The sequence below is a fragment of the Oreochromis niloticus genome, linkage group LG6, assembly GCF_001858045.2.
Source record: "Oreochromis niloticus isolate F11D_XX linkage group LG6, O_niloticus_UMD_NMBU, whole genome shotgun sequence".
Taxonomy (NCBI): domain Eukaryota; kingdom Metazoa; phylum Chordata; class Actinopteri; order Cichliformes; family Cichlidae; genus Oreochromis; species Oreochromis niloticus.
The window spans coordinates 8,911,577-8,923,844 of NC_031971.2; the positions used below are offsets into that span (position 1 = coordinate 8,911,577).

Genomic DNA, 12,268 nt, shown 5'->3' on the forward strand with positions numbered 1-12,268 from the left:
ACATTGACAGATGTAACCTCTTTAACTAGTTACGAGTGTTATGGTGACCCTCAATAAGATATTTTAATAATATAAGATATTTACATATATATTAATGAATTGCTTTTATAATATTTAAACTCTGTTATCTTGAGACACCACTGACTTAAAAAAAAAAAAAAAAAGATATATTTATTTATTTTTGGTCTACTTGTAATGGTAAACAAAAACCAGAAAGATTGTGTTTCAGGTCAGTAAAAGTAGAATTACATGTGTTACAGGTGGATAGACTGTGCCTTGTAAGCTTCAACCTTTTGCATTGCACTATCTGACAGGCGGCACCTCCGGGGAAAGGAAGGTTGCAACAGCAGACTGACAGCGAGTGCTGGCATGAGCACACTGGAATAAGTTCTGCAGTGATGTCTTGGCTTAGAGGTACCAGGGCATCCTCGAATCTGCACAAAATACCGGCACGATGCGGGCAGTTGCTGTGTGTGTAAGTGCTTTTGTATATGGATTGGTGGTGGGCTGTGCAAACTGGTGATGGGCTAAATCAGTACAAACTTTCTTGATGAGATTTCTCTGTGAAATGAAATGTAAAATAAATTATCCCTAAAAGCAGAGGTGTGAGCCCTTAAATGAAGATAGCTGTTAGTCTCTTAGTGAATTAACCTCTCTTCATAGCTCGGATCCAGTAATGTTGCTGGAATCATTCAGTGCAGTTGTGCTCGCTCAGTTTGTGAAAATGAAACCTCGTCAGATTAGTAGAAAGGAGTGCCTGTTGAAAGGGGCTTATGTCAGTACCGTGTTATATACGTCTTGTCCTGTTGCACTACCTTCTTCTCAGACAATTTTCCTGTTATGTTGAAATCCTCACACTCACACTGAAAAGCTCAGATAATGGTGCACAACAATTTTTCTTGTTTTCACTAATACCAACTGAAGCTCTGGCATCAGAGACCTCTAAACACTCGCTTTCAGACAGCTTTCTTTTTTCTCTAATGTTTGTGCTCGGTCTGCACGCACCACCCACCCGCCCTTTAAATCTTTTGTCTGCAAAGAGCGGTCGGGCTTACGAAAGCGGCCTAAAAGGAAGGTAAAATGGCTTGTGTCAGACAGTGGATGAAAGTAAGAGGAGTAACAGCACGACGTTTATATAGTCTTCATTTTAATTTCTTTTATTTGCAAGTTGAAGCTATGCAAAGGTCGTCATTGTAGGCAAAACTGAAGTCTAGACTCGTGCCGGGACACAAGGTCAACAAGTGCTGGTGCAGGAAAGATTAGAGGCAAGAAGGCATACCTTAAAAGTCTTAAGGCGGGCCAAAATGAAACGTTATTGGGATGCTAATTGAATCAGTTCCAAGATGCCAGAGTGTCTAGACAAAAAACGCAAAACAAAAAAAACCAGAGACACACCTTATGTTTGCTTCTAGCCTGCACCACAGTCCTCTTGAGTCTTTGCATCACGGCTGATGCCACCCAGGACGATTAGTGTGCATTAAGCCGACTCTTTATCTGGTCATCTGTGAATCTTCAAGTGGAATCTGTGCTCATGTGAAACCGAAGTGCTCAAAAAGGGGGAAAGAAATCATGTTTACTTCCCTCTCTGTAACTGCTTCTTTCAATTTCTGTGTGTGTGTGTGTGTGTGTGTGTGTGTGTGTGTGTGTGTGTGTGTGGTGGGGCTTTCAGTCCTCACTTCCTCCTCTTTTTTGTTATTTTGTTTCATCTCAAGTTGTGTGGGAAACGGAGACGAGCGGAACGGGGAGAGAGAGTGAATGTGAAGGGGAACTAGAGATGATAAATAAAGTCGGGAATTGAAAGGGTTTGGAGGGAGGATGTGGAGCGGCGGAGCTTCAGTAATAAACCCACCAGCACCAGCACTCGACCTCATCCTTTGCCTGCTTTACCTTTGACTTCTTCGTCCCTTCTCCACCCGTAGGCTCAATTCACTGAGATCTTTTGTGCTGTCATGTAAAATGGGAAAAGACAGTATTCAGTAGTTGCGTATTTCTCCGAGTTTCTGCAGTATCGGGGCTCGTTAACTAACAGCGCAATGTGCCGGAGGATGCTTTCTCACAGCATTCCCCCCAAAACGGCACCAACGTCTTATTTGAGGATCGCTTTTATCTTCCTGTTGTTGGGCTGGAAGTTGCTCGTTACAGCCTCATGTGACCTTTTAGTTAGCAGGGTATTTCATTAACCTGGTGTCGCTTCGATTAAGTTTGACGAGAGATTGTCTTCATTAGCATGCAAATCGAAAAGGTGCGGTGCTTGTTATCTGTTATTTACTATTAAATTATGAATTTTTTGAACTTTTGCAGCTCTGCATTCAGCTACTTGAATTAAATAATCATTTTTTGTGTTCTCTCATGTTCAGGTTTAGGTGTACTGTTGTGACTGTACACTTAAACTGGTATGTGGCAGCTGGAAAGGCTGTTTGCCTGTAAATATGCTCTTTTTGTACCTGGTATTAACCCGCGATCCGTACCCTAGATACTTATCTGCACTCTAATATCCAATTCGTCAGTCTAAACACTAATATGCCAAACTTCCTCCTCTGATGGGAAGTTTTAAGATTTTGACCTTCTCAGTATTTTTGTGGATGTGGCTGAATGGAAGGCTCTATAGTATCATATGAGCCTCTGTTAGAAGATACTCGTATGTGATCAGATTGTGTTCTGTGACGGCGGCGGGGAGATAACTTGTTCCTATAACTGTGTGCTTCTTGTTGTGAAACAGTGGTGCAGACTGCTGTTGAGCTCTGTGTTGTTGTTTGAGCCCTTTGCAAACCTCACAATGACGAGCTTTTTGTTTGTGTCGCTTGCTTTATTTCATATTTAATGATTATTCCAGCCATTTATAATCTCACCCACTTAAGATCACTAAAGATTGAGGTAGGCTGTGTGTGGCCTACAGCATCACACCCAGAGATTTAAGAAACCTTCTAGTAATGCGCAGGCTGTGTTCTTGGAGAGTGTTTGTGCCGTAGACAGCGACAACATAACCTGCTCTGCAACAGGTTAGACCTGCAGCATGGGTTACCATGGTGATGCACCCTGGTAACAAACTCTGGGTTAATGCAGAAGTTACCTGGATTTTCTTTATTTAATGCTAAGCTGCTTGCAAACACCTTTAGCAGCTTTTTGAAACACAAAGTTTCCAACTTTAACCTGACCTGGGACTTGTTGGTCTATACTTTCACCACATTTGGAGACTAAATAACTCAGTCAGTAGTTGGAAAAAAGTTCTTCAATCATTGTCCTCCTCATTTGAATAAAACAAATCCGCATCCCTCGATACCACATCCTCTCGTCCGCTCAGCTGGACCTCACTCCTTCCTGCCCCTCTTCACATTCGTTACACATCCAGTACAAGAGCTGTGCTGAGCAAGCTACTTTAAGTTCATTTCATGCACTGCTGGGAAATATGTCTTTCTTTTTCTTCCCCAGTACTTTATTCCTTATTCATCTCAGCTTAACGTGTTCTGATGGCCAACACTTTTTTAAAAAAAGATGGGCTTAAATGTAAGAATAAATTTTGCCGTGTAAGCACGGGCCGTCGCCGTTACTCGACGGAGAAATCCTACTTCAAAGCTGCTTTTTTGGCTCAAACATGGAAATCTGTGTGAAATGCTCAATCTATCGAGTGTACGTGGACAGAAAGGAGTGTGTTTGAACTTGAATGCAATTTTTCTGTTATGCTTTGTAGTTTTAGACATCATAATCATCCATTAGTAGGGACACTTTATTATTTTTGTTCACATCTCATCCATATTAAGAAAATCGTCCATTAGCAGCTAAGTCAGGATGAATAATGATGCACACTGGATGCATGGTTATTTGTGGGTGTATTGGCCTCAGTTTTCTTCTTTAATTAAAAAAGAAGGAAAAAAAGCTGCAGGATTGAAATTAAATCATGTTAACTCGATCATCAGCATGAATTATCCACAGTTAACTGGACGGAGTGGGGCCAAAGCGCAGGAAGTCATTTTTCTACATTTGAAACTAAAAATTCAAGTTGTTTATTTCTTCGTGGATTTGCAGTCCGTTTACGACCATCTGATGGATAGAAGTCTGTTCCCTGTTTTTTTTTTTTTTTTTTTAATTTGAGCTCCACTTTGGTCTCTGTTGACATTTATGGTTCTTTAGCTGCTAAATAAGCCATTTTCATTTCCGCTATTTTCTATTCTGTTTGAAAAAACTCTCACATCCCATCAAATCATGCACAGTCCTTTTAAGCGAACCTCAATGTACAAAGACCATGGATCCCCAAGGTTTTTTTTTCTATATCTATACTACAAGCCTGTTGTTTTGGGGGGTTTTTTTTGTTTTTTTTCCCCTTTTTTTTCTTTTTTTAACTTAATGGGTGTATTTACTACCCTTCAGCTAAGGGAAGAAAGGGCTCAAAGAAGTAAGACTGCACAAAGTGAACATTGGCAAGTGTGTGTAATATTAGAGAGAGAAAAGGCAGGTTTGTGGCTCTGTTTTTATCTTCTTGAAAGGCTGTTGCTTCTCATGACTTGTGCCTCACCGGTGGAGGTAAATGGTGCACTGATGTCTCTTCCTCTTCCATTTGTTCCAGGATGAAAATGCGGCGGCACAGGGTGTTCTTGCTGTGCACGGTGGGCCTGTGTGTCATCTCCTTCCTCCACTACTACAAGGCCCTCCATTACGTCTCCCTGCTGCGGGAGCTCTCGGCTCCATACCCCAACATCAAGTCCTTCATCATGGTGACCGGCTTCTTCTGGAGGGAGAAGGGTATGGCCACCACTCCGCTCAGCCCGGCTTCTCCTGAAGAGGCTCCCCTCTACCCGGTCTCCGGCAGTCAGATGCCAAAGCCAGAGGCGTGCCAGGTCTCGGGGAGGAGGGGAAGGATTTGGCCCAGGGATCCCGGAGGCCATAGCTGGAGGTGGAGATGAGGAGATGAGACAGCGGGAGGAGCCAGCACCACCGCATCCCTGGGAGAAACCAAAGGAAAACCAGCTGGGAGATGCAGCAAATGAGGTAAGATGGGTAAACCCGAACGCAACAGCCCTGCGTCAAACGCCTCGCAATTTACACCTTCAGACAAATTCATGTTTATGTATTTCAAGCTTTCAGCTCAAAATCCCACACAGATCCCTGGATCTGAGCCCTGTTTCTCATCCATTTCCACAGCTGGTGTTTCGCTTTCTCTCTAAAGCCACCAAACTCGCGTCATTAAAAATGCAAATTTTACCTCGCAGCGCACCTGGGTTTGTTTTCCAAACTCGGGTGACTCTGTTGTTTCTTTTAAGATGTTAGTTTGCATCACAACTGTTGTGTTAAAACGTCAGAGTCACATGGCGGTCCAAGCAAGCAAGCAAGCAACCAGCCAGGGCAGCAGGAAGCTAAGAAAATCAATGTTTTTGTCGGTGCAGTCTGGAGGCTTTGAAAGGTCCCTCCTTGAGTCTCTTCAAAGTTATACATTGCAGAGTGTATTTGACTTTTCTCCAAGGCTGATGTGATGCATTCTGCAACCAGATGAGATTTCCCCAGACCTCCAGTATATTAAAATGTGTTGGTGTAATCCTGTGCTTCTTTACCTGGGGTCCTTAAACGGGGGTTGCACTTAGGTACCTAAAATAATTTCATGTGAAATGAAATTGCAGAGCATGCTGTGAGCTAATAACATCACTTAAATCCAGACTCAGAGTGGTGATTCACCACACACACACACACGCACACACACACACACACACACACACACACACACACACACACACACACACACACAGAGCTGACTCAAATCAAGAAAATCTATTTAAAGCCATACATGCAACATGTTTCTCCAACAGCTGCTGAACAAGTTGAAGCATAAGCATCTCTAAATGTTTCTGCTCATGTTTACCTTGCTTGCCTACTGCACCAGCATGTTTTTAACAGCATTACAGCATCACTTGTGCCATAAACAAATTGCAGCATGTCTGGCGCTTCGCTGAATGTGTGCTCATGCAATTTATCCTCATAAAATGTAATGTAAGGTTAGTACTGCTTGTCTCAGTACTGTTTTTATAGTGTTGCCTCTATATACCACCACGGTGGGTTTTAAACCAAACAATCAAGATGTAATTGAAGTGCGGACTTTTAGCTTTGATTCAGGCGGACTGCCTGAAGTGTAGAGCTCGTGGAGAGCAGCAAATGTTGCGTTTCCTTCCTTGAGATGCTCTTCCAGGCCTTTACTGCTGCCACCTTCAGTTGCTGCCCGTTTTTTCTGACTCTCTGCCTTCAGTTTTCCCTTCAATAACTGAATAACATGCTCTATTGCACTAATGTAACTAGCTTGGCCACACAAGAATATCTTATTTCTTTGCCTTGAGAAACTCTTGCTTTTGCAGTATGCTGCAGGTCATTATCCATTTCCACTGTGCAGTGTCATCTGATCATTGCAGCATTTGACTGAATCTGAGCAGGAGGTATAGCCATGTACACTTCACAGTTCATCTGACCGTCTTGTCCTTGAGTGTATCCAGGGGCGTGCACCTTGTTGGAAACTCTCTGTACGTGACTCTGATTACATGTTGTGAAGGGTTTTTTCTTAACCATGGAAATAATTTGCAACGATCCACTTCTTTTTAAAAATCCAACACACTGTTTTGGTCACCCTAAATGTTTTTTTGCTGTCACTCATGGCATTCTTCACAATGAGAGTTCAGGTGAACAGCTTCCAAATGCATGCTCAACATCACCAAATCCATTTTTCATGTAATAACAGGGGAATGTTTAGTGTTCATGCAGTGATTTACTGCAAGAAGCAGTGAAAAGAAAGAATTCAATGCTAAACATTAATATTAATTTGCCCTAATTTATATTGGCTAACATTTAGTCTTGTTTGATACTAGTGGCCAACTTGGTAGCCGCATCGTTAATAAGGCTATGAAGCCATTGTGCTTAGACTTCAAGACATGGGTCTCTGAAAATCATTCTTATTTATCTACAACTACAATTCAGACACTAACAGTCACTGTCGATGCCCTTCACAATTTGCGTAACCAACAAAATGAGAAGAAACTAATTAGACTCCTGCTTGTACCGGACAGGACACGGGTTTGCCTCAAGTCTTTGTTAAATACAAATATTCTGACGTGAAACTATTTCATGGCAGATTCACTTTAATGTGAATCTTACAGTAAAGAGTATAATGATTAAAGCTGGTGTTTGTATTTCAAGGCAGAGTTGTGTAACTGTTTCCCGTTACTCTCTTTTATCCAGATTAGAGCTGAGGACCACTTAAAGCCGTGGAATCCCGCCCACCCTGCACAGCCCGAGAGGCTAGACCTTCCACAGAAACCAGCAAGAATAGAGCATCAATTCAGTGATCCCATAGAATCCATGGGAGACCTCCATACTCGCACTTTCCAGCTTCAAGATGACAAAACCCCTTACTTTGTCCGTACCAAAGCTGGAGCCCTTTGCTTCAGGCAGGGGACAGAGGTAGCTACCCCTAAAGAGTACTCTGGAAAATCAGGGGGGTCTGCGGCTAACGGAGCAGTTGGTCGGGCTGTTGCTGCTGGGCAACGGAAACCTCTGGAGCTCCAGCAGCAGCCAACCATAGTGCCAAAGGTCAAAGCTCGGTCCAAGGGCAACGGGAAGCGGCTGGTCAAGTGCGTTTGTCGGCCGGGGTGGCACGGACCTTACTGCGGGGTTCCCACAATGGTGTACCACTCCAATCTGCCCACTAAGGAGCGGCTGACGCCCAGAGAAACCCCGCGGAGGGTGATCAACGCCATCAACGTCAACCACGAGTTTGATCTGCTGCACGCACGCTTTCATGAGCTCTCAGAGGCCGTGGATTTGTTCCTCGTGTGCGAATCGAACTTCACCGCCTACGGGGAGAAACGGCCTCTCAGGTATGATTCAAAGTAGTTTTTTGGACAGGTGCATGTGAAGAGATTATAAAAACCACCCCACCCACCCCGCGGTCAAGGTGTATTTGTGTGAGATGTGTAATCCTCCACTGAGCTGCTCTGTGGCCTTCGGTTTAGGACTCTGTAGTGCCGGACCGTATGCATTGTAAAATAAAGTGCACACTCGGCAAACTTTAAACTGGATTAAAGACACCAGGGTGGATTAGTAGGTCAAAGCAGTCACAAGAACAGTATGTATATATTATGAAGGCCATGTTATGTCATCTTTATGTCTTTATATGGATAAATGAGCTCACATGAGGACACACTGTTACACAAGCTCCATTTGTGCTCATTTTTTTATATCCAGCTGCTTGGTTACACACACACACTCCCCAATTTTTTTTCTTTATCCAAGTTGTGACGCCGCCGTTTCAATGAGTCGTTATTGTTTGCAGCTTACCCTCTTTGTTTACAGCCAGCCCTACTCGTGCTCCTCGAGTATCCGCGTGCCGAATAACAATTCCAGTTAGCTTCCTGTGGCGACAACATGAAACGCCTCGAGGGCAAATTTTACAGCAGATTATGACAAGAGCAGCATGATTGACTCTGCGTGTAGCCTTGAAGGGAGAGATCGGTGTGTTCAATCATCGGATGTGACACTGCATGAAGGCGGCTATGTTCTGCGATCGCCGTCTTTCGCTATGCATATCACCAGGTTAATTGAGTTGTTCTTCCGGACAGTTTGGCGCGAGGAGAACGGCTTTTCTGTGCTGAAAGGTGCCATTTGTCAAACAAGTGCCTTTCTGACCTGTTTCTTTATCTCTTCTGCCACATTTTGACAACCTTTTATAAATGGGGTACAGCTGGAATGTATTTGGTTCACCGTTTAACACAGTATTTTTTTCTTCAGAGGGGAAAAAAGTAATAATTACAAGCCTTTTAAATTTGTGAAATCCATTACAGGAAACCTCTCATCATGTCACATTATGGATGCATGATACTGCAGGTCTGTTGGTGTGTTTCACACCAGAAGGCATTGTGTAATAAATGTAGTGAATCGGTTTCCTTCCTTAATTTTGTTTCTTGGTACAGTCACCCAACTCCACTCAGAGATGGGGAAACTCGGCACAACTGTAGACTGTGTCCACAACATGCTCATACACAAATTATTAGTCCCCCTGTGAAATTTAAAGTTTTTGTCAAAATTTTATCAATAACTTTTTCTTTTAACAGAGCAACAGAGCATTTCGAAACATACTAAGTTTCTGTAGAGATCATAAATTATTTCCATTTGCACAAAAAAACAGAATTATTTCCGAGTCAATATTATTAGAAACTGAAAAACTGTCTTTTTCATTGAGCCGTAGGATATTTATTTTTAATGTTCAAAGCTTGTTAAATCAAGTAAAAACTGAGGACTACCTTATAATTTACAAACAGTAAAAAAACTCTTGAGCTGTCACTTGAGAAAGCATCATGCTACCATCAGTTTAGAGTAGAGAATAATAACAGGAGATGGATATACAAATTTAAAAGAGTGTTTCAAGTGTCAAGAACTGGAGTGAGAAGTATCATCAAGAAATGTAATACTACTATTCACTGCTTTTCACTTCAATAATAGTTTTAAAAGGGAAATTTTCACAGCGGTACTAATTGTTGAATAATTATTAATTCTAAATAATAAGTATTTGTGTTACCTGTTAAATTAACACAATCCTAACGTCACAGACGGGCATGTCTTGTAACGTTTGCTGCTTTTGTTCAACATTACCGTTATTGTTAGCCTTATTATTAGTAGACATAGCTTTTACCAGCTACCCTAATGATAGCAAATTGGCTAATGTGGCTAACGGGTAATGGCTAATAGTCAAGCTAATGTTGGCATGTGCACTTGCTAGGTTAAAATGTAGAAACTGTTAGTAAGTGTGAGTAGTAGGTGTTATTGAAACAGAAGCTTTACTGACCTTGAAATTCCTCAGTGTTTTTCGGTGTCGTGAACGTTAGCTACTTCAGCTGATAGTCACTGGAGGGGCTGTCCTGCAAATGAGTATCTAATCCCATATTAAGTTTTAGTATTGATTAGTATCTAAGGTTTTCTTTTGCGTTTGTGCTTTTAAGCATGAAATACATCTTTAGTTACATCTTCAGTTAGTTAGTGACTGATGATGGGAAGGAGAGCTAAAATGGCAAACGGCAGCCTTACCTTGACAAGAAGAATCTGTGCTCTTGCTAACTTATGACTGCTACATGTCAGTAAAGGAAAGCAATGGCTGCCTGGAACAGCAGGTAAAATTCATCTAAATGCAACGGCATTAGTTAAAGAGCTTAAAAAAGTCATATTAGTTTTCGTTCGGATTAAAGAATCCACATAATTACATTTTTGTAATCCCTCCCTCAGTTTCCTGCGGCTCCTTCTAAACGGTACCTATGACTACATACGTCACAAGATCCTGTACGTGTTCCTCAACCACTTTCCGGATGGAGGTCGGCAGGACGGCTGGATCGCCGATGACTACCTGCGTACCTTCCTGACGCACAATGGCATGTCCAGGGTGGTCGGTGCGCGATCAGACGACGTTTTCGTCATCAACGATGCCGACGAAATCCCAGCACACGAGGGACTACTTTTCCTCAAGCTGTTCGACGGGTGGACAGAGCCTTTCGCCATCCACATGCGCAAGGTAACAGAAGTATCTCAGCTTTTTCTGTTTTCTACGAGCAGCCAGTTTGTTACATGAAATTAAGATCTTTTTTTTCACCATGTAAGATTAAGGGAAGAATAAATGTGGTAATTGAACAGTATCTCATTCCTTTTGCAATTCTCCTGAACTGTCTTCTCTCCGTGTGTGCAGTCGTTGTATGGCTTTTTCTGGAAGCAGTTCGGGTCCCTAGAGGTGGTGTCGGGCTGCACGTTGAGGATGCTGCGCGACGTGTACGACGGCGACGGCATCAAACTGCGTCGTCGCGAATATTACACCATGCCGGGTTTCCGCAAATACGAGAACGACACCGGCCACATCCTGGTGCAGTGGTCGGTGGGAAGCCCCTTCCACTTCGCAGGGTGGCACTGCTCCTGGTGCTTCACGCCCGAGGGGATCTACTTTAAGCTGGTGTCTGCGCAGAACGGAGACTTCCCGCGGTGGGGCGACTACGAGGACAAACGCGACCTCAACTACATCCGCGATCTCATCCGGACTGGCGGCTGGTTCGACGGCTCGCTGCAGGAGTATCCCCCAGTGGACCCCAAAGAGCACATGTACGCCCCCAAGTACATGCTGGAGAACTACGACAGGTACCGCTACCTCTTGGAGAACCCTTACAGAAAAGAGTCCAGAGCGAATGAAGGCTAGGTGTCAGGTGGCCAAAAAAATAAAAATAAAAAAACATGTGGAAAAAAAAAAAACTCGTAGGGCCCAAGTGATTTTGGGGGTGGAATGATACTGATGAACTGCTTCTCTCATTGGAGTGAAACTATATGTATCTCCACCAGGCAGCACTGATGCTGCTCTTTAAAGTCATTACATTGGGGTCAGGAAAAAAAAGGGAACACTGAATCACATCCATGGATTTTGAGAGAGAGCTTTGAGATGAGAGGATATAACCACTGGATAAACAGAATCTTAGATTTCCTCATTCCTCCCCTTTTCCGGGAGGCCCCGAGCTATCTCTCTATTTGTCACCCGTCCTTCCTTCTGTCACCCACCGATTCGATGCGCCTGTTCTCTGAGAGAAAATGGCAGCAAGAAAAAGCCAGGGGTGTTTCGCCGGCAGGTGAAACCCCTCCATGGATCTGACAAACTCTGAAGGGAAGGACCGCTTTGGTTCTGTCTGTGTTTACTGAAGTTTACAGATTGACCGATGTTCCCGCTTCACTCTCCACCTCCAGATGTCTTCCTGTCATATTTGGTGACCTCCTTCCAGACATAAACTCCTGCTCAGATATTTTCATTGCTCCTGAGTGTCGGTAGGACATTACAGAAACCTGCTTAAACCCCCCCCACCGGAGCACCGACAGCCAAATGAAAGGGAATGACTCAGTAGAGATGTTTCAGCTCATACATATGCTCACATTCATCTACATGCGCCTTAGAGTTGTCTGCGTGTGCTTGTAAAAGAAAAAAGGAAGCGCGGGATTGGGGGTGGGGTGTATGTGGTTTTTATTTGTATCATATTTTGAGAAAATGGAAAGGAAGAAAGAAACTGAGGGGAACAGGAAAGGAAAGGATGATACTGGGATGAGAAAACCTGAGACAGAAGGCAGGAGGGAGTGTGAGGGGAGTATAATGAGTGAGGAGGAGAACACATGAGTGTTGCAGGGGTGTGTGTGTGTGTGTGTGTGTGTGTGTGTGTGTGTGTGTGTGTGTGTGTGTGTGTGTGTGTGTGAGAGAGAGAGAGCGAGAGAGTGTGTTTCCCAGAGCTTA

General features: G+C 43.4%; 1 protein-coding gene across 1 annotated transcript; it reads left to right on the top strand.

Moving 5' to 3' along the window:
- Positions 1-314: 314 nt before the first annotated feature.
- Positions 315-11,233, top strand: mgat3b (beta-1,4-mannosyl-glycoprotein 4-beta-N-acetylglucosaminyltransferase b). The gene is given in 6 exon segments (XM_019360333.2): positions 315-475; positions 4,562-4,808; positions 4,810-4,983; positions 7,210-7,847; positions 10,246-10,528; positions 10,700-11,233. Coding segments are annotated over 6 exon segments (1,917 nt in total). The 5' UTR covers positions 315-398; the 3' UTR covers positions 11,198-11,233.
- The last annotated feature ends 1,035 nt before the right edge of the window (positions 11,234-12,268 follow it).